The sequence below is a fragment of the Monodon monoceros genome, unplaced genomic scaffold (assembly GCF_005190385.1).
Source record: "Monodon monoceros isolate NGI ecotype Baffin Bay Population unplaced genomic scaffold, NGI_Narwhal_1 Super_Scaffold_4, whole genome shotgun sequence".
NCBI lineage: Eukaryota > Metazoa > Chordata > Mammalia > Artiodactyla > Monodontidae > Monodon > Monodon monoceros.
Window position 1 is genome coordinate 13,773,848 of NW_021703781.1, and position 20,383 is coordinate 13,794,230.

Here is a 20,383-nt window from a genome sequence, read left to right on the forward strand (position 1 = left end):
CTCACGGGCCCAGCCGCTCCGTGGCATGTGGGATTTTCCCGGACCGGGGCACGAACCCGTGTCCCCTGCATCGGCAGGCGGACTCTCAACCACTGTGCCACCAGGGAAGCCCGACAGACTATTTTCATCAAATAAAATCATGGGAGGGACAGATTCCTTTCCCACTCACTGGGCCCATTTTCTTGGCAGGGATTAGCATTGTTGACAGTTAGTCTCACACCACCTTTTAAAACACCACCTGAATTCTAAAAAGCAGTTTGAAAACCACTGTACAGTCTACCCTCTGTATCTGAGGGTTCCACATCCGAAAATTCAACCAGTCTTGGATCAGAAAAAAAAAACATTTTAATTCCAGAAAGTTCCAAAAAGAAAAACTTGAATTTGCCAAGTACCGGCAACTATTTACATAGCATTTACATTGTCTTCAGTAGTATAACCAATCTGGAGATGATTTAAAGTATATCGAAGGACGTGCATATGTTATATGCAAATTTTTTGTGGGACTTAGGCGTCCGCAAATTTTTGGTATCTGCAGGGGTCTGTGGATGCAGAGAGGCGACTGTGTTCATAAGCAGTGAGAACTTGATGAACGTGATAGGTGTAGAGTGCTTTTCACAGAGTTCCTTGGGTCTTATCCACACTAGGGAAAGAAGTAACTATCAGGTGTCTTCAAAGTGAGATTAAGTTTCATATGCACCTACATTGGTTTACTTTACCTGGGTGTGGTCCACTCGGTTTTCCGTCTTGCTTTATGGTTAATTGTATGAGCTATGAATCCTGCTAGATTGTGAACCCTTAAAAGCGGTGACGTCTCTTTCTTCTCATGCTCTCACCCCACCCTCAACCCGCCACCCTCCCTTCCGCTTCCGAGCCTCTGTACCTGGTAGTGTCCTAGAATGGTAAGCAGCAGCACATGTGCTGATGTCAGGAATCCCACTGCTTGGATGAATTTTCTTTAGGAAACAGACAGCCAGAGTTCTTTGTATCCTTAAAAACCTAAAATAATAGAAGGTCAGGTTGAAACATGAACATGTCCAGGAAGCCTGAGGCTTTATGAGAGAGTTGATCAAGCTAACCCCATGGCTAGATCAAACCTTCCAGCTGAATGGGGCTGGGGGCCAGATACCAGGAGGCAGACATTGCTTCTGCCTGAGACTGGGTTTAAAGCTTACACACATCCAGAGAGGACAACAGAATAAAAACCCAAAGCCAATGCATGCCTAGGCACGACGAAAGCCTGTTAGTACAGAAGGCAGATGTACACAGGTGGGGGCATGATGCCCAGGAGCTGTCCCAGCTGCGTCCTCCTATCTCTCCTCACAGGGCTCTGAGACCCCCTGTAGGTTTGGACAAGGCGAGGATTTAGACGTTCCTTTGCTGTACAGTCTATGGTCAGCGCTTGAATTGAAAGCGCATCTGGGCACAAAAAATAAGAGATGTATACCCAGGAGAACTGTGTACTTAAAGGCGTTGAGCAGTTGGAAAGAGCACATTTTATGACTTTCCTGTGGAAAGAAAATATCTCAAAATGGCCTGATTCATCCAGGCTGGCCAGTGGAAGTTCAGTAAACAGTTGAGCACCCACTTCCTTGAAGGCCCAGCCCTTGTCTTTTCTCCACTGGTAAAAACTGTATTGAAACACCAGAACCTGCTAGCGGGGGGCTAGCCAGCTGCATACGGTTTACTAATGCCAAGTGGTGACTGATGCTGGCTTCCCGCGGCCACAGCGTCAATCCTAGTGTCAGGAAGATTTTTTGTTTTTCCTTTTGATAATTCATTATCTATTCTCAAAGAAGTTTTGTCATTTCTGTCATAGGCATGTGTTTAACAGGGCATCCCCTAGTCTGGATGATGGGTTGTGGGTAGGGAACACGGCCAGTTTCCACACATACCCCTGTCGGCAGTGGCCTCTTGTTCATTATATTTTTCACAGTCAGTAGTACTCTGTTTATATATTTGGTCATTTGTTTATTTTTGGGTATCTGCCACTAGGATGCAGTCATCTTGGGTGTTGGGTTTTTACTGTTGCCACCCAGCTGCTAGCACAGTACCCAACAAATGGGAGATATTCAATAAATGTTTGGTGAGTGAATGGAGGAGTGAACGGATGGATTCTGGTATAATTGGGACTTATCCGTGATGTAATGGTGAACCTATGTTCTAACTAGAGACACAAGTGGGCAGGGTGGCAGGAACCACAGTTTTAATGGTTTTACTTTAAGAGAGTAAAATCTCAGAGCATTGGTAACCCAACCCACCCCCTTACATTCTTGCTGACCTCGTAGTAGCGATGCTATTTTCCCACTAGTGAGAATTTGAGAAATTGTAGCAGAAGCTATGGGTCCCACAGTTATCTCCTTCCTTCGAAGCAAAAGGCCCCTGGAGTTCTATATTGTCACCCTGCTACACTGTTCATCAGGTCATTCTGATATGGAGGCTGCTTTGATGTAGTGGAAAAAGGTCTGCTCTTGGGGCCATAAGACATCCGTATGAATCCTGACATTCCCACTCTGCTGCTGTGTGTCCTTAGGGAAGTCGTGCAACCTCTCTGAGACTTGTTTCCTTTGTCTGTGAATGAGATTCCTATAATCTGCCTCACAGGCTGAGACGAGGATTAAATGATATCATGGATATGAAAACTCTTTACAAAATATAAAATACAGTGTACACAAGAGATTCAAGAATGACAAGAGTGATGGTTTCTTTCTGAAGTGATTGCAGGAACACACATAGGCTATTTTCCAGGGCCCGCACCTCACCTGAGGGAAGGGAATATGGAGATTTGTTTCAAGGGACTCATCATTCTAAGGGCTTTGAGGAATAAGGTAGATAGATACTTGGAAGAAGGGGAACCTGTTTATTCTTCTGTGATACACAGGTCTAGAATGGATCAGCCTGAAACTGTAATATTTAAAAGGTTGGAGGGAGATTGTAACTAAATATAAAATAATTACCAAAATATGTATTTTCAGTATTTTTAAAGGGGCTTGAAAAAACATTTATTATTATAATCTAAACCAAGCTACAAATACAGGAGGATTTTTAGTTATACCTGCTAGTAGATCTAAGAGGTGGCTCAGGCTAACAAGAACTATTGAAACAAATTGGTTCAAGAATGCTTCGTGGGAAATTGAACAATGCAAAACTCACACTGTCTCGAGGTCCTACTTGGGTCTGTTAAGAAGGGTTTATAGAAATGAAGGGGTTCTTTTTATTTGAAATGCAAGGGGTACCATTTACCCTATGATATTTAACCACCCTTCTCCTCCTTAGATCGCAATCACAGAGCCCCTGGATGCACGCTGAGATTTTTTTTCACGCATTGCTGCCTCTAGCCCCTAAGTGAACTCCGCTGGCAGCTCTGCGGGTGTTTTTCAAAAGAAGCCTCCTGTTCTGATTGTTTAAATGCCACTGGCACCTCTGCCACGCCCTGCCCCCTGCACATTCCACTAACAGAGTTTTTTCCTGGAGCCCTGTTTAGAAACGTTCACAAAGATCTCAGAACTTGCTCGGTCTTCCCAGTTTCAAGGAAACACTAGGTTGCTCAGATGTAGTAAGTGACGTGGTTTCCCCAAATGAATCATTTGCTAGATCATGCATCTGTTATTTTGTAAAATCTTAATTTATATATAAAAATAAAATTAAAGAAAAAAAAAACAAGACCAGAGTATGCCTTTCGGTATGTTGCAAGCTGTTTGTTTTTATTCACCCAACTCAGTAAAATACAGAGCTTACATTTTAACTTTGGAATATGTTAATTTTCATAGGATTTGATGGATATCCCATTTTCCTGACCTAAGTGAAGAAAAATAAACAGCTTGTGACATAGACAGTTTCAGATTTTGGGTTTGTTCTGATGGTTAGAGGAGCTGGCATAAAAATACAGCCTGAGGTGACCATAAATTTCATAACCAACTTGATCATTTTAATTAATTTGTGTAGGAATTTTTTTTTAGTCTTTAAAGTAGGCAGCACATCACAATAGTTGAAAAACCAGAAGATACAAAAGCATGTTTTATGAAAACTCTGTCTTTACCTGTGTACTCAGCCACCCATTACCATATCCCTTAAGCAAGTAATGTTAATTCTGATTCATTTAAACTGGTACACTAAGATATATTTTAGCTGAAGTCTTATTTTATTCTGATGCTTTATCACATGACATAAAGGAACAGAGTATAAGTTTGGGACCTTGGGGGCAAATAACTACATGAATATCCAGGGAGATGCCTCAGATAAAAATGCGCTAAGGGTGACAAAATATAGAGCCCAAAGCAGAATTCCATTTTTACTGTAAAGAAAAATGCTAAAAGTGAGATCTTACTATAAGCCCGTAAGTCTCCCATGTATTCACTTGGACTTCTCTGTTTCTGGGTTTCCAGAATAGACTGTTGCGTATGTATTGAATCCTGGCACTGTGAATCTCTTATGATGCAAGATTAAATTTCTCATTGCCACTTTTTTCAGATAACAGCCCGCCGTCAATGGAAACATATTTATGATGAATTAGGCGGTAATCCTGGGAGCACCAGTGCCGCCACTTGTACCCGCAGACATTATGAAAGGTAAGGCACCCTTTCTTGGAAAGTCGTTGATTAATTAAAAGTGTGTTAATTGGAAGTTAATTGGTCAAGCATAAGACCTTTTAGGAAACAGAAAATATCCCTCTGGCATTTTACTTTGCATACTGCCTTGTGATTTTTAGGGAACATGGCTTTCTCTGGTTATAAGGGATGAAATTAGATTAAGTTCGTTTAGTTTGGTTTTATCCTGTGACCACCTGCCTGATAATACTTACCCCCCCCCCCAAGCATACATTATTCAATATGTTCTCTGTACTCTGTAGGTTTATTTACTATGAGAACTTTCAGCTTCTGGAAAACTTTGAGATTCTGGGGTCTGTGGTGTTACTATGAGGTTGCCATGTAACTGCATTAATATTGAAAAGTGTTAATGTTGACTGTATTAATATTGAAAAGTAAGCATTTCTTTAATAAGAAAATTGGTCCCAGATAAGATCCATTGTTTTTTCCCATCTTGGTGTTTTTCTTCTAATGCTTTCGACCCAGGAAATCCTTTCTTGCCAAGCTCTGTGTGGTTTGGTTTTCTAATAATTTCAGCTTCTCTCAGAAAGGTGATGATAATGCAAACAAGAACTAATGCCAAATTGGCCTCCTATGAGGGTTGTATCCTCAGGAATTCTTCCCCTTTGCATTAGGACTGTGTTACCCACAATGCTGGAGACCAGTTAGCATAAATCACGCATTATCCTTGCTCTGTACTTCCAGCCCCTACTTAATTTCTTTAGGTCATAACAACTTCCTTATCACTGGCATTTCCCTGCAGTAGTGTTGACCGACTTGGCTTCATGGTTTCAGATTCAGAGCTTGTGAGATCCAAGTAGAGGTGTCTGTGTTTTAATGATGGCCATGGATGGAATGAAGTCAGGACACGGTCAGCTGAGCAAACGGGCCAGTTAGCTTCCTCCTTTGAAAACTAAAACACAAGTGCTAAATTTGATGGTTGCTCTTCACATAGTCAGTTACCATTCCAACTTCAACCCACATGCTTAACACCCGTCTCTGGATCATACAAATGCATCTTCAGATAATGTCACCTCACACATCAACTCTTAGTCATATTTCTTTTGAGCCCAATTATATTTTTATCTGCATTGCACTTAACACAGAGCCTCTTTTAGCATGGCCATTCAGTGAAACTTGGAATGTTTTTATAGGTATAATCGTAGAAAATTGAGCTGGGTTTAGTACCCTATGAAAAATTCTCACAAAGTATTCCCAAGAGATTGCCTTACTTGACAGTGTTATAATGCAGAAGGATTTTTAAAAAATTGATAACAGGAATTCAAATTATTACTTTTCATAGCATTGTTTGCAGTATACTGCACGAATTTTTTAAATGTGTTATTTCTCGCAGTATTTAATACAAAAGCCCGCACCCTCACTGTACCTAACACTTAACAGCACTGAAGTTCTAGTACGAAAAGGCACTGGTACCTGGGATGAGTGTTCTGTAGTGTCTGAGGTACCATAGTCATCTTGTTTTGATTATGAGTCAAGGCTTTAATCAAAACATTTTCATTAGCAACACTGCCTCTACTTTCAGATAGTGAACCTCCCTTAGCTCCATGTGCCAGCGTCCCCAGCATGTGAACCATCACACTTAAAGGACCAGATAGCAATTAAAATTTGAAAAAGGAGTGTTATCTCAGCTGGGAGCTGGCTCACCTAGTTAGAGTGAAAAATTAATCAAATGTATTAGAAAGCATCACATGGTCAAAAAACAGATAAGGTTTGGGATAGAAAAAGGATTGGATTCCATAGTACTAGGTACGTGTGTTTGTGTGTGTGTGTGTGTGTGTGTGTGTGTGGCTGTGTGTTTAATTTACTCAAGCAGTTGTGTGGATAAAAATAGCTTCAATCTTAAATGAAATGCCAAGATATGTTCTTTTGAAGGTTGTGTACTTTTGTTTTATGATTTACCTCTTCCTGGAGTAGTAGAATCCCACATGCCTTCAGTCAGTCAAAATGGAAAATTCTAATAGAGATACCTCCAACTTTAGCAACTAAAAACATTATTAAAGATTTTTAGAGATTTTTCTTCTCTCATTCTTGGGAGCAGACTTCATAAACGTTTAGTCTCCCACTGGAATACATTTTTTGAAAAGCTATGTCGGTTACTCCTCCAAATCTAGAATTTGTTTGGTCAGTGTATCAGTCAGGATCCAGGAAGGAAAATAAAAATCCACACTAAGTATTCAACAAAGAGAATTTACCGTAGGGAACTGCTTAACAAGCGTTGGTGTGAAGCAGTCCACTACTATGGAGGCAGTAACTATAGGTTTCCTAGGGTTGAAGGAATAGAGAAAAGAAGGTAGGTTATCACCACCCAGAAGTTTGGAGAGTGGACCTCACCAAACTGGGGTTCAGATCTCTCATAGGTAGAGGTGCCCAGCCAGTACTGGTCCTTCAGGAGCTCAGAGGAGAGGCACCGTGGTGCTGGGCGCAGTCCTGAAGAGGCATGCTCTGTGGCTGGGGCCAGACCTCAGAGGAAACGCACTGAAACTACTCAGGGATTGTTGAAAGACGCGACAGGGTGGAACCAACTGCTGCTGCTACGTCATTGTTGGGTTGGCACTGAAATGAACAGCAAGCAAAAGGGAAGGTGGTCCCTTCTCCCTTCTCCTGGCCTGCTAGGGCCCCACTTGCAGAACCCCAATAGGAAGACAGCTGACAAGAGAGACATGTAATTTATGTTGTCCCGGTCCCAGCATCACCAAGCAGAGCACAGAAGAGTGGATCTGGAGTTGAGAGACAGTAGTCAGCTGTGGGCGCCCCACGGGGCCCCCAACATAGAAATCCCTGCACAGAACCTGAAACCCAGGTTGGAGCACAGCTGTTCCAGGGTGATTAGCATGGTCCTTAACCCGTTCTTGGCATTTGCATTTCCTTTCTTTGTCTTAATTTTTATTTTACAGTGGAGTATAGTGGATTTACAATGTTGTTTGTTTCAGATGTACAACTAAGTGATTCAGTTATAGATATACATGTATCCATTCTTTTTCAGATTCTTTTCCCATATAGGCCATTGTAGAGTATTGAGTAGAGTTCCTTGTGCTATACAGTGGGTCCTCGTTGGTTATCTACCTTATGTATAGTGGTGTGTGTACGTTAATCCCAAACTCCTGATTTATCCCTCCCCGCCATATTTCCCCTTTGGTAACCATAAGTGGTTTCTGATATCTGTAAGTCTGTTTCTGTATGGTAAAATAAGTGCATTTTTATAATTTTTTAAAACTAGATCCCACGTATGGGTGATGTCATATGGTATTTGTCTTTCTCTCTCTGACTTACTTCACTTAGTATGATCATCTCCAGGTCCATCCATGTTGCTGCAGATGGTATTATTTCGTCCTTCTTTATGGCTGAGTAATATTCCATTGTACATATGTACCATATTTTCTTTCTCCATTCCTCTGTCGATGGAAATTTAGGTTGCTTCCATGTCTTGGCTATTGTAAATAGTGCTGCAGTGAATACTGGGGTGCATGTATCTTTTTTTTTTTTTTAAAGAGTCTGTGTTTTTCCAATTAATTAATAAGTTATTTATTTTTTTTGGCTGCTTTGGGTCTTCGTTGCTGTGCGCGGGCTTTCTCTAGTTGCAGTAAGCGGGGGCTACTCTTTGTTGAGGTGCTCAGGCTTCTCTTTGCAGTGGCTTCTCTTGTTGCGGAGCACAGGCTCTAGGCGCGCGGGCTTCATTAGTTGTGGCACGCAGGCTCAGTAGTTGTGGCTCGTGGGCCCTAGAGCACAGACTCAGTAGTTGTGGCTCATGGGCTTAGTTGCTCCGCGGCATGTGGGATCCTCCCGGACCGGGGCACGAACCTGTGTCCCCTGCATCGGCAGGCGGACTCTCAACCACTGCGCCACCAGGGAAGCCCTGTTTTAGTTTTCTTAAAGAACCTCCATACTGTTCTCCATAGTGGTTGCACCAATTTACATTCCCACCAACAGTGCAAGAGGGTTCCCCTTACTCCACACCCTCTCCAGCATTTACTGTTTGTAGATTTTTTGATGATGGCCATTCTGACTGGTGTGAGGTGATACCTCATTGTAGTGTTGATTTGCATTTCGCTAATGATTAGAGATGTTGAGCATCTTGTCATGTGCTTTTTGGCCACCTGTATGTCTTCTTTGGAGAAATGTCTATTTAGGTCTTTTGCCTGCTTTTTGATTGGGCTGTTTTTGGTTTTGTTTTGATACCGAGCTGCATGAGCTGTTTGTATATTTTGGAGATTAATCCCTTGTCGGTCACATCATTTGCAAATATTTTCTCCCATTCTGAGGGTTGTCTTTTCATTTTGCTTATGGTTTCCTTTGCTGTGCAAAAGCTTTTAAGTTTAATCAGGTCCCATTTGTTTATTTTTGTTTTTATTTCCATTACTCCAGGAGGTGGATCCAGAAAGATATTGCTGCGATGTATGTCAAAGAGTGTTCTGCCTGTGTTTTCCTCTAAGAGTTTTACAGTAGGCATCTCCTTTCGCCATCTAAGTCCCTCTTGCATTGTTGTGGTCAGATACAAGGGATGTCATGAATAATTAGTAATCTCTAATAGTTAAATCACTCATCTGCAAATATTGGTATTTTTTTTAAAGAAATCAGACTCTACTTACCGTAATGCCACCCTCACTCGTTTGAACCACGCTCTAAAGGAGTCACCCATACTCCTGTGTGTTGTGGTGGGGAGAAATGTCTGGGAATGACTGCGCTAGATGTCCTACTTCTCTTTGATGGTTCTACCAAAGAAGGGAAGAGTATACACTCAGATCTGTCCAGGGACTTGAACCAGTTATGCTTTGCTCAAAGAAAAGGCTGAAGCTCTTGACTACAACTGTGTTGAGTGATTTTGGTAGATTTCACTCATTCTTGCCACTTATAGGCTGTGCTAACACAATTAAAACAGAGATGACTAGAATGGTGAAAGGCCATTGTCTTCCAGAAGGTTCAGGGAGTTTTAAAGGGTCAGGGTTTTGTGAGCAAACATCTAGTCTGGAGATGCCCTTGGCAATGTTTAAAGCCTTCCAAACCAGACGAGAATGATTGGAGTTCCCCCTCTGCTGCCGGCTCACCTGGGCTCTTGTTTTCACTCTAATATAGGGACTGGCTCCTTTTCCTGTTTCCCTACCACCAGCTTTGCTTTCCTAGAAGATGAAGAAGCAGTGAGTGATCTACTACGCATTATCCACTGATTTATTTTTCATGCAGTGTGGTTCATGCTTCCAGTAAATGTTTTCATTTTCCAACAAGAAAAAAGTAGCCGGTTCCCTCAATAAATGTTACTGGTATATATTAGTTGGGCACTTTCGGTTTATTAATGAGTGTAATAATGGAAGTGCAAGTTGTTGAAAAGAATCAATGTTGTTTTTATTTAAGGCATAGCAGGAATGGTAGGTACAATGCCTGTGAATGCATCATTGTCGCTGAAGGCCTGACTGGTCCAAACTTGCCTCTGATTGGTTTAAATCAAATAGGTCCAAGCACTTCATAAAAATGTCTTTGTCAGCCTGGTTTTGCTTCCAAACCTATTCATCTCTGTCAGTTTTTAATATTAGTACCAGGCTCCTGGCCACAGTCCATTAGTACTGTACTTAATTGCTCATGTTACAGATGATCACCAATATAAAAAGCATTAATGTTTCCCCATCGAAAGACTGTTGCTATGTAGATGTCTCCAACTCAGCAAAGCTTATGAAGTGTGGTTATCCTGGACACTTCTTGTTCAGGATTTATAGATAAAGTTACTGTAGATTATAATGCAAAAAAAAATGCCCACCTCCTTCTGTGCAGGACACTTCTCAGTGGAACATTTTCTTTGTTCAACTCTTCGTTGAAGATGCCCCGAATAACTTTCTTTTATCAGTAGAGGAACAAAAAGGAAAATGGTTACTTTAGTGGAATTCTCTTAGCTTGATTTTTCTGGAATAGTAATTCACTTTAAAGACTGTTTTCACATGCAGATTTGTTTTCTTTTCTTTTTTTTTTTTAATGTTTTTTAAGCACATGCAAGGGGGAAAAAATCTTTACACAGAATACCAGATTACTGGTTTTAGTTTTCCTGAATAAATTACATGGTCTGTGTCTGTGGAGCACATGAAATTGTTCCTAGGGATTTTAAAAGGAGCATTAAGGCAAAAGTACTTTATGATGTGCTTTTCTGAGTAGTTAGAAAATCATAAACAAATGGATTTGTTTGTGGGGGAAATGAACAATTATGCCTCACCTTCTTATGTACTCAATGCCCAATTTCAAAGTCTACCCTCTACCCTTTTCCCACAAGCATTCCTGGGGTGAGACTGTCATGTCGCCTGGCTGAGGCGTTTTCCTGGGCAGTGACTTGGGGTGAGCTTCACCCAAGCCCCACGCGTTTGGGCAGAAGCCCAGTGATAGTCAGATGGAGCTTCGGCCTTTTTTTCTCTGAAGGCGGAAGGCAGTGTGTGAGAGGTTCACGTTTTAAATAAGATAAGTATGTGCTGCAAGGTAAATGCCAGACATACACCAGGTTCTAAGGGACTCAGTTAATCAGCACACGGTTGAGGAGGCCACAGGCAGGATTCACAGATTGCGGGGATCCTTTAGCAATCCTCTAGACAGTGTTACTCAAGTGAGGGTCTTCTGGCCCATCTGTGCTCTGTGAACGGGGCAGCTATGCATAAGCACTGATACACTTACATGGCAGTTTGCCAGAATAATTTTTTGTCTGTTGAATTTTTTTTTAATGGGGGCTTGCATTTTGTATGTCTTTTAAAATTTCTCACTTTCCTGTTAATTCCTTTTTATGGTATTTTACAAAAGTATCAGTCAGCAACAGACAGGAAATTTAGGAAACTGGTCCCTCTCACCCGGTCACTGGAGAAGCAGTGGTCACGCACTCAGATGTTGATGGGGGCAGGTAGCATGGGTGAGCACAGGTGTGGCCAGGCTGGAAAGTGCAAAACACACAGCCGGGCGCGAGAGAGGCCCGGTGGGATCAGCGGCACTTACTGCCGTAGAAGGATATAGTCTCGGTGCTTCCACGCCTTCCGTGTTCTGGAGATAATTTTTATGTGAAATCACCCGACTTACAAATACTGGCTCCAATATTTCTGAAAATATTTTATGTAAACTAAACTAAACACGCCCGTGGGCTGCTGTGTTCCATGAGGACTGAACTGTCTCTGGCATCGGGCTGTAATTCCGTCTCTGCTTAATTGCCCTGCGGTGGGAAGGCAACAAAGAAACACCACTGTTGAAGGCACTCTTCACCTGTACGCTCTTCCCATACTGAGCAGCACACCTGTGGCTTCCCACTGACTCTACCTTGCCTTTTGGGGCTGACTCATTCCACATGCTCTTTTTTTCTCGGTGATGGGCCTCCATACACTTGGCAAAGCTCCTCTCTCACTTCAAGTCTTCCTAATCCATTCATTCAAGCCTCAGAGCACGATATATGGACTTTCACCAGTTTGGCTTGCTCTCATGTAAATGCCTCCCGTTTGTGTCACTTAGAATACCCAAAGCTATTCCAGATGTGGCATATAGTATTTCTTGGGATGTGGGCAGTGTCAGTCTATCAGCAGAGCCTAAGATTACTTTTGAAATTCGTGGCCAGTTTCTTCTTCTTGAGTCGGGTAGATGTGCCATTTGACTCACTGCCTTTTTCCTTTGCTGCTGCCCTCAAGAGCCAGTTGGTGTTTTTTGAACGTCTATCAAGAATAGGGCTGGCAAAAAATGAGGAGGTGCCCATGCTACCACATTCATGGCAGAGACTGCTAAGGGAACATGATGCTGCTTCCCGAGAACCCAGGCTCAGCTTCACAATTCTTCTCAATATGGCACCCATACGCACTACTACCAACTCATTAGAACTGGGAGGTGCTGTGACCCTATCTTTTTTTTTCTAAAATTTGCTTTCTTTTTATTATTTTTAAATTTTTTGTTTATTTTTTTGAATTTTTTTTTTTATACAGCAGGTTCTTATTAGTTATCTATTTTATACATATTGGTGTATATATGTCAATCCCAATCTCCCAATTCATCCCACCACCACCACCAACCCCCGCTTTCCCCCCTTGGTGTCCATACGTTTGTTCTCTACCTCTGTGTCTCTATGTCTGCCTTGCAAACCGTTCATCCGTACCATTTTTCTGGATTCCACATATATGCGTTAATATATGATATTTGTTTTTCTTTTTCTGACTTCCTTCTGTATAAGTCTCTAGGTCCATCCATATCTCTGAAAATGATCCAGTTTCGTTCCTTTTTATGGCTGATATTCCATTGTATATATGTACCACGTCTTCTTTATCCATTCGTCTGTCTGTGGGCATTTAGGTTGCTCCCATGTCCTGGCTATTGTAAATAGTGCTGCAATGAACACTGGGGTGCACGTGTCTTTTTGAATTATGGTTTTCTCTGGGTATGTGCCCAGTCGTGGGGTTGCTGGGTGTGACCCTATCTTGTGTGATCCGACTCATACTCCATACATACGTGAAAGAGAGTTAAATATTTAAGGCTATAAAAACCTTAGGTAAGGAAGTAATAGATACAAATAATAAGTTCAACAGAGATCAGAGAAAGAAGAGAGAATTTCCAAATGGAGTAAGCAAAGTCTTCCAGTGGGGGGGGGGATCTAGAATTTGAACTGTTTTATTTTTTTATTGGAGTATATTTGATTTACAATGTTGTGTTAGTTTCAGGTCTACAGCAAAGTGATTCATTTATACATATATATTCATTTTTTTCTCATATAGATTATCACAGAATATTGAGTAGAGTTCCCTGTGCTATATAGTGGGTCCTCGTTGGTTATCTACCTTATGTATAGTAGTGTGTGTATGTTAATCCCAAGCTCCTGGTTTATCCCTCCCCGCCATATTTCCCCTTTGGTAACCGTAAGTGGTTTTTGATATCTGTAAGTCTGTTTCTGTTTTGTAAATAAGTTCATTTTTTATCATTTTTAAAAGTTAGAGTCCACATGTGGGTGATGTTCTAGATTTGTCTTTCTCTGACTTACTTCACTCAGTATGACAATCTTTAGATCCATCCAGGTTGCTGTAAATGGCATTATTTTGTTCTTTCTTATGGCAATATATATATGATATTCCTTCGTGTATATGTACCACATCTTCTTTATCCATTCCTCTGTTGATGGACACTTAGGTCGCTTCCATGTCTTGGCTGTTGTAAATAGTGCTGCAGTGAACAATGAGGTGCATGTATCATTTTGAATTATGGTTTTCTCCGGATTTATGCCCAGGAGTGGGATTGCTGGGTCATATGGTAGTTCTATTCTTAGTTTTTTAAGGAACCTCCATACTGTTCTCCACAGTTGGTTGTACCAATTTACGAACCGGACCTTAAAGAGATTAGGTTAGAACCTAAGATAGATCATCGTACACTGCCTAAAATAATTCAGTTGTAGAACTCAGAAACAGTAAAGAAATTATATTTGAGGGCAAGGACCTTGTGGTGTTGCTTCCCTTGAGACTCACCAGTGCACCCAGTACTGCGTCGTGAACATACCAGGGACTCAAGAATTAGGGGTTGAATGAGTTAAATTAAATCCAAACCAAAAGGACAGCTTTCTCTAGGAAATGTGTACAAAGAGGTAGGGAATGAGTTGGTAGAAGGGGCAGTCAGGAGGGGTCTAAGGCTGAATTTCCAAACTGGATACACCAAAGGCAGGTATTATAGTTTATCCTCTCAGTGTCTGTTCAGTCTCTTGCCTTGAGGTCCAGTGGGTAGACCGTACCCCATCCTCACCCATGGTGGGCTCGACCAATCTATGGACTTGCATCTCCTTTGTAAACACTGTCTTGGTAATGGGGACTCTGGCCAACAGGCACTCTGTTGGTAACGCTTCTGTAATACGGCCACCCAGGCGCTCTCATCTCCCTTTTCCCCACACCCACAGAAGGCCACCTGGCCGTTATCAGCAACCAGCAACCCCCAAAATCTAACACAAAGTGTTGAGATTTAGGCAGACTCAGTAAGGTACTGCTGCTGCTCTTCCAGTGATACCCCATCAGGCTTGTTCTTATAAGGCACCTGAATTGGGTGGATGTAAGCACCCTATGCCCGGAGCAGCTTCTCATCTGTAAAGAATGTCTCCCCAAAGGACAGTCAGGTAATTTCATAAGCAAGAGCCTCCCTCCGTATCACTCAACATGCCTAAAATGCTCTGATAACTTTCCAATGCCTGGATTTTTCAAGAAACTTTTAAAAAGGAAAACAGAACCCCAGCCAGGCCCTGGAGTAGAAAACTGGTTTCTGTTTAAAAAAAAATAAACAACAGCCTTTGAAAAATCTCTATTTAAAAATTCTTAAATTTGCCTCTAAATGCAAGTTGTAATTAATAGAAGTTGGAGTTTACACTGTTGAGTGTAAAAACACCCTCAGGCACAAACTAATCAAGTGTGTATGTCATGCTGTAAACTACAGCAAGTTCTTTGTTTGACCCAAAAAAGGCTTGCCAAACAGCAGTTTCTTCTTTGTCGAGCTCCCTTATTGTCTCATTTTTGTTTTCTTCCCACTCCCCCTACCCAACCCCCTTTGAACCTTGCTATAGTATTTAGGAAACTTTGCAGGTTCCATGTTTTATTGATAGTTTTCATCCAGCCTGAATTTAAATTTGAGAATAGATGAGGTGTCTTAGCCCTTTTTCTTTTTGATAAATAACAAGAGGTTTCTACTTATGATTTTCTGTCCTCAGGGCTTTATCATTAAGATTAAATAACTGTATTCTCAAGCATGCCACTGCACAAACATCTTTTCAATTATGTGAGTAACAGATGCCTTCACAAAGGAACTATTGAAAATTCAGAAAGCATGTTTCCAAAAAAGAAAGGAAAAAAAAAGTATCAGATGACAGAAGAATGTAATTGTTTACCATTAAAATATATCCTTAACTCTTCCACTGAAAACCTCTTGGAACATTTTGGTTTTGTGCAAGTTATTACAGAGTTTGATCAAAGTGATACATTTTGGGGAACTGTTGAACATTTCAGAAGCTCTGGGATGTGTGGTGTCTCACGTGGGACTTGAACGCGACAGTTGTTTGTGCTTTTACATGTGGACCCTTCATGTTGGGGGTGCACATCACGTTGAAAACACTGTAGTTGTATTTGTGTGTTATTCTTGAAAGGATGTTCATCTGCCCTTGAAAGAGATCCAAAAGAACACCCAGAAGTTTCTCTCCACCCCACCCCCACCCCCCCTCTAACCCTGGCTCCCACAGCCCATGTATTCAGTTCAGGGGCCTGTCATCCTGGAGCTGCGTCTCTCACGCTGACCCTCCTTCGTGGGAGTCAAGCCACCATCCATCAAGCCAGGGATCCCAGCACCTTTCTTTCCTCTCTTTGCTTAGTTAGGGTCACAGTTATTACTCCACGACTGTGGGAAGGCCAAGAGTCATCAATGGGCCTCAGAAACAACTCTCCCACAACTGGGGCAAAGGGAGAAAATTAGTGCCTTCAAAAGGTTTTCTTGTTCATCTTCTGCTTGCCCTTGAGTAGGTAATGAAGCCCCTAGTGAGCTGATTATTTTCCCAAGGCAGAGGTTTTCTGAAGATGAGTGGCCATTGATAATGGTCGTTGATAATAATGGGCCACATGCCTTTTAGGTATCTTAGAGTAGAATACAAATGGTGCTCTTTATACCTACTTCCTTTTTAAAGAGCTCTGTACAGTTTACCGTTGGTAGCTCATGGGCAAGCTAAGTCTTTCACACAGAACCCATGTTGCATTCTCCCACCGTCTTCTTGGCTCAGGTGGGTCCTGCCGCTGGCTTATTCTCCGTGGCCTACATGTCAGCATGGCACCTCCCCTCCGTCGTTCGGTGCTCAAAGCTTTGAGTTCACATCTTCGTCTGTCAGAAACTGACACTCAAGTCCTCTTTCTCAGCTCTCTTTGTGACTGATCTTTTTTCTGCTCCACTGAAACTTATACCATAAATTGGTGGAGATCTTCATCTGGAGCCCACATTTTTTCTTAGATGGAGTTTGGCTTTTAAAAGAATAGGAACAAAGCGGAATAATGGCCATTATACTCACCCAGTGTTGTGCCCACTGAGGAAACATTCCCACTGCTCCGCACGTTGACATAGCAGCACATTTGTGTATTTGGCTTTTGTTTTGGTACGTATCCCCCCCACCACCAACAACAAATGCTCTTTAGACATTTTTAGAGTAATGGTCTGGTACCTTGAGCTGGAGGTGAACAGTATGTGAGATTAGAACTTTCCGTGTTTCTTGGAACCTTAACAAGTGTGTGTACTTCATCTTCAAAAAAGAAAAACATACCTTCTATTGGCTCCATATTTGGTGAAAGAGTGCTTCCCCACACGTCACAGCGAAGTTATATATTTTCAGTTTCTGGCTGAGAAGGGAAATGTCTGGCCAAACCTTAGAATTTATCGACCCTGGAATCAACTTGGAGGTATAATAACTCCATTTGGGATCAGATCAGGTCTGAAGCCCCAGTGGAACCAATATGTCATTTCTTTTCTAATGCCACGATAAAACCTAATAGTTAAAAGAATAGTAGTAGCATTTTTGCCCTGATATGCACGCCAACTTTATCTCCTCTGCCCCTAAAACATTCTGCTCCAAAGGCACCAGTAGAAATCTGGGCCTGGAATTGTTCACTGGTTTGATAGCATCCAAGTGCCTATGAAGTAACTAGGGTAAGTTTGAGGTTCAAATACAACCCTAAATATTTGCCACTATGCCGTGGAACAACTAGGCCCGTGCGCCACAACTACTGAGCCTGTGCTCTAGAGCCTGCATGCCACAACTACCGAGCCCCCGTGCCACAACTAATGAAGCCCGCCCGCCTAGGGCCAGTGCTCTGCAAGAAGAGAAGCCACTGCAATGATAAGACCGTGTACCGCAACGAATAGTAGCCCCTGCTCGCTGCAACAAGAGAAAGCCCACGCCCAGCAACAAAGACCCAACACGGCCAAAGACAAATTAATTAATTAATTAATTAAAAAAAAAAAAGATTTGCCCCTTCTTCTAACTCTTCAGACTGAATCAGTCCTAGACATTCTTATATTTTTCAGAGCTCTATAAATACATGGATTCTCATTTCTCGTCTTAAGCACTGTTTGCTAAATGTTTTGGCCCCAAAGTCCGTCATTCCATGAAAGCATTAGTCAATACAGGAGACATTAGTGGTTACTCGTTCTGATGAGATTTGACATTATTTTTCCTCTGTCTATGGGGAGGGAAGGGGAATGTTGCCTAATAAAGATGAAGGGTCTTTTCTTCTTTTGTATGAAATGCAAATGATGAGGACATGTGCAATATTCATTTCTTGAATATGAGGCTGCTGCTTTTTGTTGAGAAAGAGAGGCAAGGCCCTGGAGGATTTCAGAATTTGTAAATATAAAATTATCTGCCTTCGTGTTTAAAAAAAAAAAAAATAAAAGGGAGAAAGAGTTGGCAGGTTGCCAGATTACTTACATTACAGTAATAGATTTGCTGACCCTTGACTTCTGCTGAAGAGAAATGTGTTGAATTTTTCATAATATCAGATGAGGCAGATCTAAAAACCTAGTATACTGAGCACCATTATTTAACTTGAGATTTAACAAAGCAGAAATCTTTTCAAACCAGCAGTTTCTTGTATGATGATAATTTAGTGGCTCAGACGCTAATAAATCAAGGTTATAATGCCACTGATTTGTTCATTTTAACTTGGGTTGGTTTTAAGTTGTCTTTATTTAAGGAAAAAAAAAAGAAGAAGGAGAAAAAAATCTTGCTTTTCACAGTGACTGAATTTAGTAAGAATCTCTGTGATAGAAAAAGGCTCCCCTACTGTTTCTGCTTTGGGGTGGAAAATGTTATTCTTGTATTATTCCTAGGGAAAAATAAAATCTCATGCTGCTACAATTCTTATGCCTATGGAAAGATGTTATTTTTTTAATACATTATGGCTTACCTATTTCAGATCCATTAATGGCATCGTAAATAAGCATTTGGCTAATCTGAAATCTCGATAATAGTAAAGGCCCATTTATCTGCCTAGCTTTCAATCCTCGGACTACATTAGATCGGGGGGTGGGTGGGAGGGGGAATTTCTCTGGATTTTCTAATGAATATATTGCTTCTCTTCCCTATTACTTCCATCCACCAGAAACCCAAACCACATTCTTAGAGTTGCAGCCCATTGAAAATATTTCTCCTGTGTAATGAGTTCTTAGGGGCTGGGGTGCATTCTTGCTTTTATCTGTACAGTTTAGAGGCTGATTAAATCTTTGTTGTAAGGTGCAGTCATGTTGCATTATACTAAATTCTTTATACAACGCTTGCTGCATTAGGCAATGTTGACCTTATGTTGGCTAACCTGTTTTCAATGGTATCGCATGTACGTTAAACGTTTAAATGTTCAGAAACCTATAATAGCTTTCGTCCTCTGTACTGTGTAAAAACTTCTAATAATCAGATGATAAGATCATATCCTGTGGGGTAATTGTGTTGTACCATGACAGGATAACTGAAAAAACATTCAGTGAAAATCGTACCAAACGGAAATCACTATATGAACAGCGATTGTTTGTGTGCCGGGTGAGAAGAGCTCTGCTCTTCAGGGCTTAGCTGGTCATATTTCTACTTGTTTCCTTTTAGCTGCTGCCTTTCTTGTTTTATTTCGGGAGCCTTTATTCCCTGAGCCACTATAATTATCTTTCAGTGATTTAGAAGGGAAAAAAAACACTCACTTGACCTTTACACACACACACACACACACACACACACACTCACTCACACACACTCTCCCTCTGGAAGCCTTGAACAAGCAGGGTTTGTGTTTGGATTCAGTTTTACCTTAGTCATGCCTCTTTCCAGATACAAGAAACATTTAATTCCAGATTTCCTGCTTCTGGCTTTAGGCCTTTGACCAGCAAAGTGAAATGTATTTTTTACTGCTGTCAGCCAGCCAGCTGCTGAGCTGAGTGAAGGGAAGAAAAAAAAAAAAAAAAAAAAAGAAAGAAAAAGAAAAAAAAAAAAAGAAAGAAATGAAATGGAAGCGTTGCCCTGCTTCTTGAACTTGCAAAATTGTGCGAGGAAATTAAAGTCTCCTTAGCACCCATCTAGAAAGCTGGGTTGGTCCAGGACTCTCTGGACCTGAGGTGAGGGGTCCTCACCTTGGGTGTCTCTCCCAGCCAGTTCTCTGCTTCCTCTCACCCCCTTCCCCACACTCAGAGGTAATGCTGTCATCCTTAGTGAAGGGAGTCCCTCCCTCATGGTGCCCCCATCTCAATTAGAGAGTGGAGTTTGGGGGGAGGGTGGTACCAACAAACAATAACCATTGGAATACCCAGACTTCAATGCTCCTTGGGTTCCCATGGCAACCAAACAAAAGTAAAACAAACCTATCTGTCCTAACAATAAAAATATGTTTTCATTAAAGTCAATTTAACATATTTTTCCTAATTTAAAATATTCAATGCATTTTGCTCCCGGACAAAAATCCCCAACCTGCCACTGCTGAAGGGGATAAAGTCCCTGGCAGAACCATGCAGATAAAAGCAACTGGGGGGAATGTTGGGGACTTTACAGATGAGACGGAATACATTCAAGTATGAACAAGATTGCTTTTTTTCTCTCTTCTGCTTAGTTATGCTTTTTATTATATAAACATTAACTGTAATATTACAGTGGGAAGCAGGTATTTGGCAGCCATATATTATTTTAGTAAGTCTACATAGAGAGAACAGTTTCCAGTTTTAGCAGCTGTAACATGTTTAAACTCAGTTTGTAATGGGATCTGAAGATAACTATTCCCCATGGGCTGTGTTGATCTTCATGGCTGGCCCACTGCCAGACG

General features: G+C 41.5%; 1 protein-coding gene across 3 annotated transcripts in view; it reads left to right on the forward strand.

The window, feature by feature from the left end:
- Positions 1-20,383, forward strand: part of ARID5B (AT-rich interaction domain 5B) — a 189,161-nt gene that overhangs the window by 157,585 nt on the left and 11,193 nt on the right. For all 3 annotated transcript variants that reach the window (XM_029245550.1, XM_029245551.1, XM_029245552.1), the window contains one exon: positions 4,468-4,565. In XM_029245550.1, coding sequence (XP_029101383.1) covers positions 4,468-4,565 — 98 coding nt within the window. The remainder of the gene's footprint in view (positions 1-4,467; positions 4,566-20,383) is intronic.